Here is an 18,978-nt window from a genome sequence, read left to right as displayed (position 1 = left end):
ATGAAAATCATGCGGAAAATTTGCTTAGGTACTATAAAGCACTTGGTGCAAACATGTAGCTGAAAATTCACTTCTTACACTCGCATTTAGACTATTTCCCTTGGAACTGGGGGGCAGTGAGTGATGAACATGGGGAGAGATTCCACCAGGATATCAAAGGCATGGAGAAAAGATACCAAGGGAAATGGAATCTATCCATACTTGCCGATTACTGCAGGAATCTCCCCAGGGATGATCCTACTGCATTTTACAAGAGAAAAGCAAAAAAAGCAGTTTAGATACCAAATAAAGATGGAACCTTGTTGTTTAATCTGATGTTAGAGCTTGTCAGTTTTTCAGGCAAAAAGTTTTTCAGGCAAAAAGCATGTTACATGAAAAACAAATAAATGAATGGAATTATCGATCTCCCAAGATAAAATGTGTTAATGTGTTAATTTTACATATTTTGATTTGATGAATTAGAAAACAGGTGATAAAAGTGCTGTTGGCTAAAGTTTTCAAGATAAATGAATGGAAAATTATGTTATTGGTATCAATAAAAAGATAAATTTATAATGATTGGTGTGGCACCATTCTCATTGCTATATCACATTTTGCTGAACCTGCTTCTTGAAAATTGGAGCCAATTAATACTCAGAACTTAATTTCTGGGAAACAGGCTTTCAGAATACAGGTTCAGCAAAATGTGATATATCAATGAGAATGGTGCCTCACCAATCATTATAAATTTATCTTCTTATTGATATCAATAACATAATTTTCCATTCATTTATTTGTTTTCCATGTAACATTTTCCATTTCCCTTTATTACTGACCCAATAGGGGCCATGGTGGCTCCTGTTGGTAAGAGGCTGAGCCTGTGCACTGCTGAGGTCGGCAGCTCAGCGGCTCAATTCCCGTGAGTGAATAAATTGTGGAGGGACAAGAAAGGAGTTCCCCCGACTACCTACCAGCATTCAGGCATCCCGTGGGTAAAGATAACACTGCCTGAAAAAATTCCTTTCACAGAGACAGCAAGCCTTCTCGGTGATCCCTGGCTAACATGTGCCATATGCTAAATAATAAGTGACCAATTCTGGTAAAATTAAGCTACTTTCATTTCCGAGGATTTCTCCTTGTAGACCAATGTAATAGATGATGTTTCTTTAATCATGCTTTAAAACAAGTGAGGAGCTAGTGTTTCTCATATGTTACTTAAGCCTCACAGTCATGTGAATTTGCATTTCTTCAGCCAATGAGAAAGCGAAGGGCATTACAGATTTTCTGCTAGTTATATGGCATAGAGAAGAAGGTACCATTTCTGCATCACGTTGTGTGCTTCATGGATTTCATGCTATGGTCATTCGCTGCCAATACCATCTATTTTAAAATTTAAAATGTTACATTAACTGAGTTCCCAATAAGCCCTGTAAAACAACACACAAGGAAGATTTCACAAATGCCTAAAGTTTGTTCTCTTACATTCATAGCCCAGACAATCTCAATGATAAAATAAATGTTAATGTACTTTAGACTCAGCCTTTTGTTCTTTCCTAGTTAAAGGAATTCTGGCTCTCCAGTAGGCTTCCAGGTGCAATTGAAGGTGCTGTTTGTCACTAATAAAACCCTTCATGGCAAACCTATTTGTGGAACTGCTTTTCTCCCATTGTTTTGGCTCACCTCACCATATCTAGCAGAGAGGGCATGTTTTGGGTCCCTTCCAACAAACAATGTCATCTGGTTGGACACAGGAGTCATGCTTTCTCTGGGGCAGTGCCTGCCTTCTGGAACAGCATCCCTCTGGAGATGCAGATGGCCCAGACCCTATTAGCTTTTTGTAACACTCTGAAGTTCTGGCTGCTTTCCAAGGAATTTGGGCCAGGTTAAACAAGTTCTGTTATAGATGGGATGTTAGGTCTGAAACGTATTGTTTGTCTTGGGCATTATGTGTTATTGTTTATAATTGTTGAAGGTGTTTTTTTTTCCAATTTTATCTGCCACTCAGAGTCACTTCTGTGACATGGGCAGCCATATAAATTATTTAAATAAATAAATAAATAAATAAGGGTCCTCCTATTGAAAATTCTTAAACAAATTCAAAGGGCATTTTTCTATATTTAATGCCCAATTGCTTCAGTTTGTCTTTATAATACGTTTCAAACTTTAAGCCATCTTTTTAGAGTTTCCATTATCTTTCCCTCAAATTTTATGAAGGTAGAATTCAAAACAGCTTGTAACAACATTGCATACTGAAATAGGATGTCTAACTAGCCACTATTTAGAAGCCAAGGGGTGGGAGTAGGGGGCGGTGGAAATCACTCTGTTTACCAATCATCTACATTCACTACCACACATCTTTCCCCCTTGCATCCCTGGAATAGAAAAGTAAAAAGGATTTGGGATTTTTATAGCTTTAAGCTATCTAGTTATTTCCAAGGATTTTTCATCTATTTACATATAACCAGTATCTCAGTTTTCATGTCAAATAAGGAGATTCAGTGTATATCATTGTTAAACACCAAACTACTGTATGAGATAAAAATTATGTTAAGAAAAGAAAACATTGGATAAACTGTACAGGTGAATTATGTATTACAGTATTTTGTAGAGGGACATAGAGTAGTGCTGCTGACTCAAATGCTTTCAAGATTTTCCAAAATCAAAAGGAAAGTTATTGTTGGAAATTGTCAAAACAATTAAATGCTCTGCAATGATGTTGAAATAATAGAATCAACCCTACTATGCAATTGTTATTCACGTAGACGTTATAATTAGTAAGCTGCACAGATATTCTGTTAAAGGATTGGTCATACCTCAAAGCATCATGATATATTTTAAATATAGAAGGCATCAATCTTTTGTGTGGAAACTGCCCAGAACTACTCTCAATAACAGTTGAAAAGTAAATTTGCTTCATTCTCTTCAGTTATGTACCAACAGCTCAGGCTTGGAAAACAGATTTCAAAGAGATGTAACTAGGAATTTAATATGGTATCCATGCAGCAGACTGTCAAAAATAATTGTTGGGTATATTCTTAGATGATGGCAGTGAAATACAGTGCATCAAGGGGTTTCTACCGTTCAGAAGACTTAAAGAATCTCGGTTATTATATGAAAACTAATATCTCATATTTAGTTGTCTCTCTTATAAACCTCACTTATTTTATTGCAGTAATGGAGAAGCTTTTGGGATAAAAGTGCCAAAAAGTCAGAAAATGCCTAACTTGATGTGTCATCTCCACACCACACAACAAAAAAGAAACAATTCTTATTTCCCAAATGAAGGTAAATATGCAAGATCCAAACTGAGTTGGTTACTGGAACCAGAGGTTTAGTTTTCCAAAAGTCCAAAAGTTCGGGAGACTGACCCAGATTGAATCTTGCAATTCTCTATTTCCTCCCCCTCCCCCACCCCATATTTAGGTCACACTGAAACAGTAGCACTTGGCGACAGTCCTGAGGCTGGATTTCAACTAGAGGCCCAGGCCTCAACTTTAACCCTGCCACTCAAAAAGGCTGCCTTGCACTGTTCCTCAAGATATACAAGCCTTGCAGAATGGCATTAATGCCCCAATGGCCCGGTGCTCTCCAGGATCTACTGCACTCTGCTTACCTTCATATAACTATGATCAAATATAAACAATCAAGACAAGATACCAGACTATATTTTTTTAAAAAATTAAAATGATCTTTTAACCCTCTGGCAGAAGCCAGGAGGGTTAATAATAAAGAAGAATTGGCCAAAAAAGAAAAAGAAATCGTGTGTTTCTTGTGAATAGACCTCATGTCCCCATCACTTGAATCTTTACTCCTGATCTTAGGACATAATGGGTTGGTAATCAGCGTAGGTAGAATATACTATAAAATACACTGAACTCTGCAATTACCATTAGGCTTTGAACTGATAATAAACTTCTTTAAGTTATGAAAGGATTTCTCATTTAAAAAAATAATTCCCAGATGATCTCTAGTCTGGAGATGCATGCTCAAAATGTGTAACTTGGATGTTCCTAAAGAATCTTTATTCATTTGTTGGTACAGGCAGCAATTAAACGAGTTCATTCTGTTAGCCATAAGATACAAAGCTATAAAATTCATTCCATGCAGTAAATAATTTTGTAGCACATCTTATTGCCCTGTAATTTTATAGCTTCTAAGTTTATTGGGTACATAATTGGCAGATGTGTGTTCTCATTAAAGAGCTTTTAAGAGATGCTGCAGTAAAGGTACTTGGCAGACAATAAAGTAGAAACCTCTGTTTACTATCACATAACCAACAGCAGATGCATTGCCCTTTATAAGCAGTATTCAGTAAAGAAGATAATGAAGTTGGTGCCAAGGTTAAGCAAGGGGGGACAGTAAGAATCCCTTCCAGAACATGAATGGAAACATAGATATTGCTGAACTACAATTCCGTGTTTCTTCTTTATTAGGCATTAGGCAGGAAATGTAATCTTATGTATAGCTGGAGAGAGACAGATCTCCAACCCCACAACAGAGTCTGGGTAAGTTACTACTAATTTAAAATGTGTTGTACAAATCTACTGCACCAAATAAACTAAAGAATTAGCTGACAAACTGTAAGTGTAAGAGATCCATGGTTAGTCTGTGGCAGCAAAATAGCAACTGGTAGAAATTTATGTCCCAGTAATGTTGATAATCTTCAAGGTAAAATCAGATTCTTTGCCTATTCTGATGAATTATTAAAGTCTTAATAAATTTATCTATTGGTCAACTGATGGTTACATTGATATTATTGTAATACTGTCATGTGTTTACTTAACTAGTCTAGAAGTATATCAGATGACTCAACAGATGGACAAGTGATCTAGAAAAGCCATATTATAGGATGACCTAGAGAGACAACAAATGGAAATGTTTAGGTCACGCCATAACTAGAGGCTTTAAAAGAAATTATTTTGCACATGCTATTTTGGCTGAAAGTGCTGTCCTACTTGTTTGCCTGCATGGTTCCAATTCCTCCTCAGAAAGGAGAAAAAAGTACCACAGTGGTGTCAATGAGGTTTGGAATTATTTCAACACAAAATATGTTCAGTAGTGGAACTGTAATGAATTCTAAAGGACAATTGGGAATTTTCCCAGTAACCTCACTGGCAGTTCTATCTAACTCCACTTTTGAGAGTTAGAGCTGGAAGATGACCAGAGGGCAGGATGAGATTGTCCCTGATCAGCTTTTGTCAGCCAAACCAAAAAGAGCTCTGGAAGGTAAATTATCAGAAAAGATGTTTTAATGTCTGTTGGAGGAAGATCAAAAGTGAATTAAACCAAACCAGGGTATGAACTCATCTTTGAGCCTATTCTTTGGCAGTATCATTTGGATGACAGGCAAGGAAAGGGGGTTCTGTTCTGGTCTTCTTAACCAGACAGCACCAGCACCAGAAAGAGACAAGCAGGAGTGGGATCCTACCTGTTTCACTATCGGTTTGGTGATCGCGTGCGCACACGCAACTAACATGCGCACACAGCTTTCCACAAACCAGGTGACGCCTGCAGCACCAATCAGCTGAGGGGATAAACAAGAGAAAAATGCAGGGGCAGATGGGAAGGCCAACCCTGCACTTTTCTCTTCTTTCTCCTCTCAGCTGATCATCAAGCTATTTTTGCTACCGGTTCAGGTAAACCGGACCGAATCGGTAGCATATCACCACCGGAGAGAAGCCAGTCTGGTAAACATGGGATGCCATAGAGTGATGTCCTCTTACCTAGGGGCCCCAACCACCGGGCCACGGACCGGTACCGGTCCGTGGATCACTTTGTACCGGGCCGCAAAGAAAAATAAAAATTAAAAAATGGCGGCTTTCTTCGCCTTCGGTGAATGCTGCTGGGATCAGGGATCAAGGACACAAATGAAAGAAGGGGAGGGAGGAAGCAACCAAAGCCTGTCCTGCTCTCTGGCTCAGTGGCTTCGGTTTCCTCCCGCCTCGTTCCTCTCTCAGTCGCTCTCTCGCTCCTCCACCAGCCCAGGTAGAAACTGCTTCAAAGAAGCCGGCAGCGTGGCTTTTCCTGTCAGCGCAGCTCCTCCGAAGCGCCCATTCACCCCCACCCAGCCGCCCGTGGTTCAATCCAGTGCCGCCCGTGGTTCAATCCAGTGCTCCGTTCTGCCTGAGAATAATAACTATTCGCCTCTTTTTATCAGCCGAAGCTTCTCCGAAACAACCAGAAACGAAGGCAGGCAGGCAGGCAGGCAGAACGGAGCACTGGATTGAACCGCGCGCGGGCGGCGGGGTGGGGGTGAACGGGCGCTTTGGAGGAGCTGCGGCGACGGGAAAAGCCACGCTGCCGGCTTCTTTGAAGCAGTTTCTTCCTGGGCTGGTGGAGGAGCGAGAGAGCGACTGAGAGAGGAACGAGGCAGACACCTGAGGGAGGGAGGGAGGGAGACACCTGAGGGATGGGGCTGAGGAAGGCAGGGCCGAGAGCCATGGGCCGCCGCCGCCCAGTGCTCAGTTTTGAAGGCGCTCCTCAGCCCGGCGCAGTTCCTGAATCTGCAGCTGAAACCCTCCGTTTTAAATGTCCCAATAGAAGAGAATATCTGTCGCTCAGGGTTGCAATGAGGAGGCATTGGCGCTCCCTGAACTTGGTGGTTTGCTGGCAGACGTTTTATTACCCGACTAGGTAACAACATCAGATGTTACCTAGTCAGGTAATGAAACGTCTGCAAGCAAACCACCAAACTCGGACTCCCCCACCCCCGGTCCTTGAAAAAGTGTTTCTGCTTGAAACTGGTCCCTGGTACAAAAAAGGTTGGGGACCACTACTCTTACCCCTGCTTTTTAAGAGTTACCTGAAGGTGATCCTTTAGTCAGGCCAGGCCAGCCAAGAGCTGCTGTGGAAAACCTTAACCAGGATGACGTCAACTGGGATGTAAGGGGCCAAATCTTTAGAGACTTAGATGTAGCGATATGTTGGGGGGGGGAGGGTTTTTGGGGGAGGAGTCAGAGTTAGAATTAAACAAGAGATTGAACAATGCCCTTCAAAAATATTTATTATAAAATAGGCTTCAAAATAAATATTTATTTATAATGCAAAAAGTTTTAGTTTGTTTGTCTTGTTCCTACGGTTTATTCTTCTTTCTACTTAATAATTTTAGATTGCTCTGGGATACCCACTAATTCAACTTTATTTACAAATGTACAATTTATCCATTTATTATAGTTCTATATATACCTGCCTATACCTGCCTCTCCGAGAAGAGAGAACTGTCATTTTCTTTGTCCTGCAATGTTCCTCTCACAAACCTGAATGTAATGAAGCAGACTGAAGTTAAATTCTGCCTAAGAGGAGTTGGTCTGGAAATAATTTGACTCTCTACTCCACTCATAAATTTGGATAATCCAGGACATGGGTGCTAAAATAGTATGTGGGAATGACCTTGAGAGAAAAGGCAAAAAGATGCAGCCAAGGGAACAGATAAAAAGCAGCTAAGCCCACAGTAAGAATATGGGCAGGGCAAATATCTCAGAAGCCACCTTCCTAATTTTGTGTGCTATAAAGAGGACAGAGAGAGAAAAGTACTTTCAGACTTGCAAGATTGATGTCAGTGTTGCAAGGTAAACCAGACAGTAAACACAGCCAGATGAGCTAGTTCGACTTTATCGTCAAGCTACATTAACAGAATCTTTAAAATGAGAACCCCCCAAAAATGTAATATGCAAATAACTTCACCAAACTATGAACAAGTTTTAATGCCTTTTTCATCCCTTCTCTCTTTATTCAAACTCCTTTCATTCACTCTATCAAGCCCGAAAATTGACCTAATGTCAAGCATCCAGACAGTATCCATGATATCAATCACTCCAGAGACGTTATCTCTCCAATTGATTTATTAGGAACAGATCTGACATGTTCAAAAGCAATTTCCCAAGTGAAAGCTTTTTCGCTTGTTACACAGAATCCACCTTCTCTCCTCCTTTCTCTCCTCCCACTTCTACACTTCATAAATCATGAGAACCAATTAACTGCAACTGCAAATTCTTAATATGACACACAGAATAACCTTGAACTTTTCAACTCCTCTAACTCTCTAAAAAAAATATATGTGGCAGCTGAATTTCAAAGCTGACACATATGTGTAGCCATTTTAGTTAAGCTTAATATATATTCTTTTTCTTACTTTCTCTTTGGCGGTCATGGGGGAAGGGTTTCGGGCTTACCACATTACTAAGGGTGGAGGAGTAGAGATAGGGAGAGTTGCTTAGGTTAGGTGATTCTTCTTCCCGTGGGAAAATGAGCTGACCGTGTTCAGGCCCCTTGAGGTGGAGATTTATGACATCAAGCAACATTGAATTACTTCTATTGGAGAATATGACTTTTGGGGGTTGTTTCTAACTTCTGATATTATGGGGTAATTCCAAGTTGTGTCAGATCCAGAATTACCACAGACTTTGCCAATTTGATGCTTTCCTAAATAAAAGAAATTGTTTTGGAAAATGGACTTTACTCTTTTCTTTTTAAATGGATTTCATCACTTGGAAACCTAACACACTCATTATTCTATATTGAATGTCATCCTTTTCATCTTCCAGACACAATTTTCCATGCTAAAATATCATTTTGCTTTTTCATTAGACCTCCTTCGGTGATGCTTTTTTCTCAATGGATACAGGCTGATGGAAGACTTTAGTAGGCCTTTAGCATGATATTGCTAATGATCCCACGTTAGATCAGAATTTGAGTACTTCCCCTTACCACTCAGACATGAGTACTCTCCTAGGCTGCCATTATGACCTGTAGTTATTGGTGAATCATATCCTCATCCTTCATGTAGCACTGAATTGAACAAAAGTTGAGCCAACTCAACAATAAGCTTCACTCTGTGCCAGTTGGTTGCCATTTTATTGTGGATCACTTAATTCACATATTGTGAGCATTGCATATCGGGCAATGTGATACAGTGTTGGATTCAAAGGAACCTGGTATTAACTTGACTGTTACCTAGAAACACTATTACCTAACTGGAAAATGAGTTGGGCTGGTTTGAAACAGCAGTGGCAATAGAAATTGCAACAGTATCACAAATAGAATAATTTAGTTGTTAGTAATTTCAATTTCACCAAATCAGCAGGATTGGCTATGGTCCATTTTGAGTATTTGGCAGATAACCTATAATGCTGGTTATATTAACATGACCATTTCAAGGAAAACAGATGTAGATGTTACATCAACTAACTCCATACATTCAGCAAAGAAAATGGCTCTGCATATTATACAGTTAAAGAGGCAACTGAGAGGTACTACAAAGCAACAGGCCTGGAAAAAGAAATTGTAGCTTTCCTGTTTCAAAAGGAGATGCCTTAGTTATACCCCCATTTATTGCAAAGCTCCCATTTTAAAAGATTTGCATAGACATAAAAAAACAGACATTATTTCATATTTTGATGATACAGTGAATGGAATCTTTGCTATTCATAATTTAGGTTTAGATCTCAAAATACATTTGTGCATTTGTTTTTGTTTTATTGTATTGTTATTTAATGTATTGCTTTTACTTTAATGTAAGAATTGTGCTGAAAAAAATGTTGGAGTGTAATGGCATTTCAATCTGCTCTTTAATTCACAAGTTGCAGCTTAGGTCAATTCACTGGAATTAACCAAGGCTGAAATCCTCAAGATATTGAATGCCCAAAATGGCTAGATTCAGAGAAGAAGCCTTTTGATTAAAAACTCTTTCCCTGATGACCCAGTGATCAGAGAGTAAGGACAGGGACAGCCAAAGGCCAGATGTGACCCAGAGGCTGTAAAACGCACAGGTCTAACATAAAGTATCAAGAAATTAAAATGCCACCCAAACAACATTCAACTCTGGCTAAAATCTTTTTCTGAATTCTGAACTTACCCCGTTCACATGTTCTTCCCCAGTAGCCAGTGCCTGTGCAGTCGCAAATGAAGCGATTCCAGCCATCCTTGCAGACAGCATTGTTCTTACAGGGATAACTATCACATTGTTTGGTGTTGACCCTAATGCAGGAAGATTTGACACCAGCTGCATTCTGCTGCTCTGCCAGCTGCCGGATGTTCTTGCTCCGCCCATCAATGAAGAGGTCTCGGATACAGCCCACATAACCGTAGTTCAACATAGCTGTCCACAGCTCAGTAGGAAGGACAAGGCCAGCCCGATTTTCAGGCAGTCCTCCCAAGTACATGTCTCCTTCCAGATCCAAGATCTCACTCTCTCCACTTGCAGTGAAAGGTGTCCGTCTGCTGTTCACTGAAATGGTACCTGGAAGGAAAGAAAGAAGAAAGGAAGGTCAAGCAAGAGTCCAAGAGATAAAACAAATCACTTTCCTGTGTAGCTTGAATTCTGATGAAGGGTGAAACATTTAGTGTAGACGGTCAAGGACTCCTCTTTAAATAGAGGACAGAGAACATTTGTCCTGAAACATGTTACTGCCTCCAAGCAGAACTGACAAGACTGTATTTTCACTGTCTTGAAAAACTAGAAAATCTATACAGTATAACACATCTATTGCCTTGTGATGATATCAGTAGTTCCAAAGGTTATTTTTATGCATGGTTTTGAAAGCTATTGCAGGTAGGCAATGGTGATGAAAAAGTAACTTTATGATCAGTTCTCACACTTGTGACCCTGGCAGGTCTGTAGAGCAAAGGAAAGCTGGAGTAAGATCATATGAACTGGCCCTGTTTCACTTAGTAACCACTTTACTTAGCAGCCAAGTTGCCAGACCCAATTGTGATCACTAAACAAGGAATATCTGTACTGCAATAATCTGGCAGTTTGATGCAGAATTATTGGTGAAGAATATGGAAGCATAAGACAAGCCAATTTTACTGTATGCCTAACAGTACATTGTTATTGCATCATCTTTTGGGTAGGTTCCACCAATTTAACTGAATTTCAGAGTAGCAATAACATTTGGTCCACAAATTTAAGCCATTGAAATATGTCTATGTAATGATTAAAGTGCATCCGGCAAATTCTTTAAAATAAAATACTGAAAGGTATGGGTTTCAGCTTACGGGCAGAACACATGCTTTTGTTGCAGAAAGTCTCTACTGGACTTCTAAAAAGTATGGATAATATAGCAATAACAATAGCACTTAGACTTATATACTGCTTCACAGTGCTTTTACAGCCCTCTCTAAGTGGTTTACAGAGACAGTATATTGCTCTTAACAATCTGGCTCCTCATTTTACCAACCTTGGAAAGATGGAAGGCTGAAAAAACCTTAAGCCTAATTAGATTTAATCTGCCAAATTGCAGGCAGCCAGCAGAAGTAGCCTGCAGTACTGCACTCTAACCACTGCACCACCACGGCTCTGAATATAACTGATTTTATGTCAGTTAGTGCTCCACCTCTGCTTACTACATCAGCACCCTGTGAAGCATTCTCTCTCATTCTCTCTCATTCTCTCACTCACTGTCTCTCCCCCTCCCTCCCTTCCTCCCTCCCTTCCTCCCTCCCTTCCTCCCTCCATCCATCCATTTTTACTTTCTTCTGTCTGTCAGTAGTGGAAAGAGGAAAGATCAAGTGAGGAGAGCTTCCTTTGCAATAAGAAAAAGGTCCAGCTCTGAGCTCCTGAAAACGCTAGTTCCTGCTGCTGTAAATCAGCTTCAGAGTGATTGTTGAACCACAGCTTAGCCACAAATAAAGTGAACAAAGACCACAGTGTGGAATCATATGGATACAAAGACAAGACAAGAATTACGCAAATACTGTGTGAAGGAAAGTGTTTAAGAACACAAGTTGAATTCTACTCTGGACACCTTTACTTTCATTTGTAACATTTGGGATGGTTTTACAGTATTCCAGCTCAAAACCATCAACTTTGCTAAACCTGCAATATACAATCACAGACAATCGCCATTGTCAAGCAATTCATCTGATTTTATTGTTTCATAGTTTAAAATAATTTCTATTAGAGCAGGGATGTCAAACTTGCAGAGTCACGGTGGCGTAACGAGTATCAGGACTTTTTTCCCCTTCGCTAAACTGGACAGGGGCAGCATGTGACGCATCTGGCCCCTAGGCCACGAATTTGACACTCCTGTATTAGAGAAACAGATATATTTACACCTCAAGGATTTGGTGCATACCTGATCTACCATCTCTCTGTATATCAACATGATACCATTCTCCATCGTTGGCTTTCCTCTGAGTTGCCTTTACTTTAACAGTTCCAGAGCCCATATCAAGAAGAAGGTAGAGATTTCCATCCAGGAGTTCTACTGCAAAGAAATCCACTTTGGTATTCTTCTGGCTTCTGGAATCCTTCCTCTCCTGGGGTTTACCATGAGTGAAAAGAATAAGGCCATTGGGCTCTGTAGTGCGGAAGTCAAAAGAGATAGACCCCATTCGCTTGGTGTTCCACTTAGGCAGGCTAATGTAGGCCTCGGGATTTTCAAAATTGATTGGATCCAATGTGGCTACATTCTCACATGTAAATTTCACCTCCCCGTAGATTTTCATTTTTGTGTCACCAATCCTTGCCAAACGAGATAACTCCAGACGAATATCATTATTCTTATAAACAACCTAGCAGGGAGAAGGAAAAGAGTTACACATCAATCATAAACAATGCATATTTTAGAAAGATACACCTAAAATGTATCTTGGCATATGACTGACCTTCGGTTAGAATTTAATATTCAAACTAAATGCTATAAACCAGGGTTAATTCTAAGAAAAGGTTATCATAAACTCTTTAATTTTATTTAATATTGTTAAATGTGGTTCAATTATATATTTGGCAAACAACGTCTCCTGCTTTTCATTATGACCAGATATAACAATAAGCTAGCAATAACCTGAGATACAGAATAATGATCAATTTCTTTGGTCGAATAATATACCAGTTTGTATGAATAACATTCCAAGTGTATGTTGTGAAAATAAACAAAACTAAGTTAATTTATTACTGCTGGTTGAGGGAAAAGATCATGGAATGTCTATCACAAGTTCACAGACTTTCCCTATACTAAAAACATTTCCAGGTAACAACATTTGAATTCTGAAGATACTGAGAATAATTTATATGTCTAGTAGTCACAGTTTATTGACATTTTTGAGCCACGTGGTTTAACAATTAACATGGTAATACATCTTAAATAACATGGAAGAATATACTAGGCACAACACTGAATTCCTGTTTTGGGGATCTGGATTCAAATTGCTACTCAGTTGAGAATAAAACGGAAAAGTTTCATAGATGCCTCAAGACACCCTTTGCTTTTTGGAGCACAGCAACAAGCATGTGTGATTAGTTTTTAAAAAATGTTAAAATATCTGCAATTCTCTGCTCCTAGTACTATAGAGAATGTTTGCTTGTTTGATGGTCATATGTACAAAAAGAGAAACACTACTTCACACCTGAATCCTAAAACATAATCATGCAAAATATCTGTTATCCACGTTGGGTAAGATTTTCTTTTGCACAACTATGAATGCTTTATATAGGTTAATATCGAGCATGATATGGAACCAAGGAGAACAAAGAGGATAAATAGCCCTGCAAAGACATTATTAAGCCTTTTAATTTATAGCATAATGATCATGATGCTTAACTAAACCCTTCCCCGAAGCTCCTATATATAAAAATGTGTGTGATAGCCGGACCTTGATATTTGCATTGTACTTTTTTTATTAAAGCTGAAATTACATATGAACTGGCCTTTATCTTAAACTAGTTGTTACAATTTGAAAATTATCTATGTAATAAGCTCTGTTTGTGTGCCCCAATGGGATGAAGCTGAGGAGATTTCATTCTCCTCAGGAAAATGCCAATGTTGAAAGCAGGTTGAAAAAGAATATTGGAGAAAACAGAAATATGTTGTGTGTTCAACAACAGAATTATCCTGGAGAAAAAAATCTTACAGGCATGCCACCAGCTGTTTCCTCAGAATGTAAACCAAGTATACAGAGGGTGTATCATGTACATTTCCCAGTTGCCATAGCTTGGGGTCAGCCCACTTACAGTTTGCTGAGGATAGGACCGCACAATTAAGCCTCCATCTTGTCGCTGGTCCCTGCTAAAGCATAATGAAGAACAGATGTACTGTGCAGCCAGAAAGCATTATTGTGTGTGGGCAATGTGCGTGTGTGTAGGGAGAAGACAGAAAAACAATGGAGAGGCATTCAAAAATACTCTTCACTTGCCTCCCTCCATTGGTTAATGTGATGCATAACATTCCCCTGGCTGAATTGTTCAAGTCTAGACTGCTTTTCAGTACAGAGGCAGTGTGAATCTTGGTGAAGTCTTCGACTTTCAACCATAATTGAACCCAAAATTTCTGTTCCTAAGCAAGGCAGTTGTCAAGTGAGTTTTCCCCTATTTCACAACCTTTCGTGCCAGAGTTATTAAGTGAATCACTACAGTTGTTAAGTTAGTAACATGGTTGCTAAGTGAATCTAGCTTCCCCATTGACTTTGCTTGTCAGAAGGTTGCCAAGTGTCTGGATTTTGATCACATGACAATGGGGATGCTCCAACAACAGTTGTGTGCAAAACAATCATAAGTCACTTTTTTCAGTGCCACTATAATTTTGAACTGTCACTCTAACAAATTGTTGTGAGTCGAGGGCTACCTGTGTTTATCCAGAAGCAAGCCTCATATATTCAGTAGAAGCAATTCCAAAAGCAGAAGTGCACAGGAACAACTTAAGAATGATGATATTGGTGAGAAGTTATGCCTGAATGAAACATTTCAGCTAAACACCCCAACCTCGTCCTGCCACATGTTCAGGGAAGCAGATGGTAGGGTGGTTTTTCCAGTCATAGGCAATGCTGAGTAGGAGAAGAAAGAACCCAGAAGATACCAATCAATGGGCCTTAGAATACCTTGAACTGAACAGCAACATTGGCCCAGCTCCTAGGGTGTGGCAAGGCTAAGGTGCAGGGGTAGTGCTTTCTAGAACAGTTTCCATCCTTTCCGCCTCAGAAATATGAGGAAAGCACATTGCCACGATCATGAAGAGGAATCATGTTTGCAGAACATGATGGATCAATTATATAGGTGCGTTATATATAACCATCACATCTTTTCTAATTGCAGCAACTTATGGATTTTTATCTACTGTCAAAGACAGTAGTGCTTGGAAGCAGAGCCATTGGAAAGGCTATTGGCTAGATCAGAAATTTGAAAAAACATCCCAGAAAATGACAGCGGCAAACCTCTGATAAGAAAAGCACACTGATGTAGTTGCCAGGATTAAATTGACTGGCTATTCCTCACACTTTTCTAGGACATATTGTGCCAGTCCACAGTGTCTTCCCCAATTGTACTTAAAGACAAGGTGGTTGCATTGGAAATAAACACAAGGTTTGTTTTTCAGACTTTATCTTTATTCATTAATGTAACTACTTCATTCCTAATGCAACCTCCTTATCTTTTGTATAATTGGACAGGAACTGTAGGCTGGCACATTTAGGCACAACATGTCCTGTAAGAATCTGAGCAATAGCCAATCAATCTGAGATGAATAGCTCAATTCAGTCACAAAAGAGGTTTATATTGAATTCATGAGACCCACACCTTTAAAATGTGCAGAGATTCACAATTTCAGCTGACATTTTTGAATAACAGGCAAAGGAAATCCTATTTTATTTAATGGGTTTTCCTCTCATAGAAACTGACCCACTGAGCTGAGTGGAATAGTTACTAAAGTCTCACAAATAACTATGGAAAGTGGGCTACACAGCATGATGCCTACTTCCAAACTTCTTAGTAGTCTAAAAAATTTAGTCAACAAAAAAATTGTTTCTAATCTATGTTTTTTTTTTTAAAAAAACCCATCTAATCACCTTATCAAGGGTGGGATTCAATTTTTTTAACAACTGGTTCTGTGGGCATGGCTTGGTGGTCATGTGACTGGGTGGACGTGGCTTGGTGGTCATGTTATTGGCTGAGCATGGCCAACTCAATATCACTCACATCGAGGCACGCATCTCCTCGCCTGGCCTCTCATGACTGTGAGGATGCTGCAACCGTCGTAAGTGTGAAAAATGGTCATAAGTCACTTTTTTCAGTGCCATTGTAACTTTGAATGGTCACTCCACTCAAGCAAAGTACCAGCAAAGGAGGGGAAAAAAACTCCAGAGAAGTTCCTGAGACAGGAAGTCTAGTCCTGCCAAGAATGTAATAAGGATTAACGGAGAGGCAGTTTCTGTAAGCAACACCAGAATGTTTCTTTCCTGACTTCCTTACAGGATTAGGCCAGTAATTTCTTCTAACAACCAGTTCTCCAAACTGCTTAGAATGTTAACAACCGGCTCTAGCGAATAGGCACAAACTGGTGGAATCCCACCCCTGCACCTTATCCATAGTAGTTGCAACATTTCAGCCTTAGACCAGCAATCACTCTATCTGTAATCAATTGCGAAAGTGGAACATATTATATCTGGCTGTAGCCACTGGATGTTTCACTTCACATCTAATAAAATTCAGAAGGAAACCTCACTCCCTTGGGTGTGCTGACTGATGGCCATGTTTCCTTGCGTCATATTCAATTGCAGCTTTACAGCATTCCACTAGATGTCCCCATTGTCTTGTAATGTGCACCCCAAGAGCAGTTCCCCACTAAAAAGTATATTATATGATGGGTGAAATTTGAAAGCCTGTGCGTGTGTATTCATTTCTGTTTACACACATACTTAAAGGTTTACAGTTCCTTGGAGGGATTCTGCTTCCATTGCCCAATAATGTCAGTTAATCTTTCTCTTAAGTTCTATCCACACTTCTGCCCAGGAGGAAAATACAAGGCCTGCAAAGTCTGCTTTTCTTTGTTCTTCCATGTTTTCATACAGGAAGAGAAGGCTATTAACAAGCACTCAGAATAGTCTTTGTATCATTTTTATTTTCACTTAACGATTAATTCAGCTTTTGGGATACCAGTTTTTATAATACTGACCATCTACTACTTTGTGGTGCCTGTCTTAATGAAAATGTTCCTGCATGCCCATGCATTTATTTCTTATTGCTCTGACGCTAACCTAAACTGATGGGCAATTAGAGCAGAAGATCAATTATCTGTACCTTGCTTATCTAAATGTCTTGGTTGATTCACTGTGTACACTGGTTGCATATATGCAAGTCATTGCATTCCTTTGCAAATATCACTCCCATTTATCCAAATGTCTAAATTAATTGAAGATTTTTAACTTTCCCTGGTGCTTCTGTTAAGACAAATCAAGTTTTAGTGAGCATCAAGAGATCTATTCTCAATAATCAAATTACCTAATATGGGTTGATGGGAAATCTCTTTCATATACAAACAGAAGGGAAATTGGTTATCTTCTAATGTAAATGTCCAGGTAAAAATGGTTTAGCTTTGATTAGAAAAGTATAGCATTAGGTTTAATTTGTTCTATGATTTATAGTAACATCAGCTACCTACTATGGGAAATTATATGAAAAAACATGCAAAATACAAAATATATACCCACACTGATAATCCTGTGGTTTAGAATATACATCTATGAAGCTTATAGTACTCACAGCTGTGGTTTGGGTTGTAAATTAAAATACAGTAGAACTTCCAGCATAAGAGCAGTATATTCCCGTTTAGCTGAAATGTTGCAAATGCAGCATTGTAAATATTCAAGCTATTGGTATATAGTTTAGCAGCATCAGTATCTCCTTCTTTCCCCCTATATAATTGTTGTAAATGCTGAAGTAATCCTTCTCTTCCCTTCCAGGTGGCTTTAAGAATAGCAAGATCTGAGGGATATGGAAATACAGTACACTGAAGCATCCCAGATCTAAAGAAGAAAAGTCACCACACTAACCACTTGTCCAGAATGGTATAACATCTCCTGCTCAAGCTGAGGGTTGGACTAGAAGACCTCCAAGGCCCCTTCCAGCCTTGTTATAGTACCTTCACTACAGATAAAGCAAAGCTAAAAGGGGAAATGAGAAAAGTGTGCCTGGTCCTGCCATAAAACCAGTAGCTAACTTTAGGATGATTTGAGAAGACTAGAAATCTATGTTAAAGCAGGGGATGTATTGATACTGACAAACTTTCAATTACGTCATCAGGAATATAACAGATTCTGAATATGCTTATAAATAACTATGATGTGTTTTGCTCCGTCAGGAAAATAATTTATTAAATCCAGTTGTGGATGGGACTTCTGGAAAATGTAGTCCAATAAGAGCTGGAGGGCACCATGTTGAGGAAGAGTCAAGGAATTTTTGAAGCAATCAAATTGACAGTGCTAGGTGTGTTTTGTTAATGTCCAAAAGTAAGTATCTATTTTTCCAAATTGCTGAATAGACACTCCTGAACTGGGCACTCTGGTTTAAAGAATTGTCCACATTCATTTGTGTAGAATGGGCTCAACTTCCTTATTTATGTATTTTCCCCCTCAATTCAGAGGCATATAAAAAGGGCTAATTTCTGCTATCACCTCTTTCAAGATGCAACCCCTCCCCCTCCCCCAAACTGGCAGAAATTAGCCCTTTTTATATGCCTCTGAATTGAGGGGGGAAATACATAAGTACTTCTCCAACAACTGTATATGATGTGATATTCTTAAACTAGCCCTGTTTACTAAAGGAAGATGTACATGGAACCATATTTGCTGCTTCATAATCAGGGAAAATCCTTTCATTTCTTTGATTATTTAATATTGCTCATTATTTATTCAATAATTTGAAGGTTATTTTATTTGGAAATAATTCCCACAGGACAAAGAGGGAAACTGTTATTTACATCTAAGTCAATTTCCTAATAATTTGGTTCATTTCCTTCATTGGATTAAAGACAGAAGTAAATGCTGTACTTTTATTAGATGCTATGTTACTGTAAGGCTTGATGCTAACTGTATTGTAACTAATATTATAATTATAATTAATATTAATTATAATTAATTAATTATAATTAATATTAATATTATAATTATAATATTATAATTATTGTAATTAATTAAATATTGAGTTTACCTAATGCTGGGCAATAAACTCTCAGCTGGGTTTTCTTTCATTGGATTTCACTTACTTGAAGCAAGAGACCAACTTAATTCCAG

At 39.0% G+C, this 18,978-nt stretch overlaps 1 protein-coding gene and 1 long non-coding RNA gene across 21 annotated transcripts in view; one reads left to right on the top strand and one right to left on the bottom strand.

The window, feature by feature from the left end:
• The window catches only part of LOC148133440 (uncharacterized), a 77,824-nt gene extending 59,079 nt beyond the window's left edge, over positions 1–18,745 (top strand). Inside the window, exons 3-4 of the long non-coding RNA XR_015746814.1 lie at positions 4,420–4,484; positions 17,650–18,745. This is a non-coding gene — a long non-coding RNA (uncharacterized LOC148133440). The remainder of the gene's footprint in view (positions 1–4,419; positions 4,485–17,649) is intronic.
• The window catches only part of NRXN3 (neurexin 3), a 1,270,300-nt gene that overhangs the window by 868,095 nt on the left and 383,227 nt on the right, over positions 1–18,978 (bottom strand). For all 20 annotated transcript variants that reach the window (XM_087952028.1, XM_087952029.1, XM_087952026.1 and 17 more), the window contains 2 exons: positions 12,054–12,492; positions 9,833–10,216 (listed from right to left, as the gene is read on the bottom strand). In XM_087952028.1, the coding sequence (XP_087808154.1) occupies positions 9,833–10,216; positions 12,054–12,492 (823 nt within the window). The remainder of the gene's footprint in view (positions 1–9,832; positions 10,217–12,053; positions 12,493–18,978) is intronic.

Source organism: Notechis scutatus, chromosome 1 (genome assembly GCF_049901735.1).
Source record: "Notechis scutatus isolate UNSWTSFEM ecotype Mainland chromosome 1, rNotScu1.2, whole genome shotgun sequence".
In the NCBI taxonomy this organism is placed as follows: Eukaryota; Metazoa; Chordata; class Lepidosauria; order Squamata; family Elapidae; genus Notechis; species Notechis scutatus.
The sequence above is the reverse complement of the archived record's forward strand: the minus strand, read 5'-3'. Positions and strand labels throughout refer to the sequence as shown.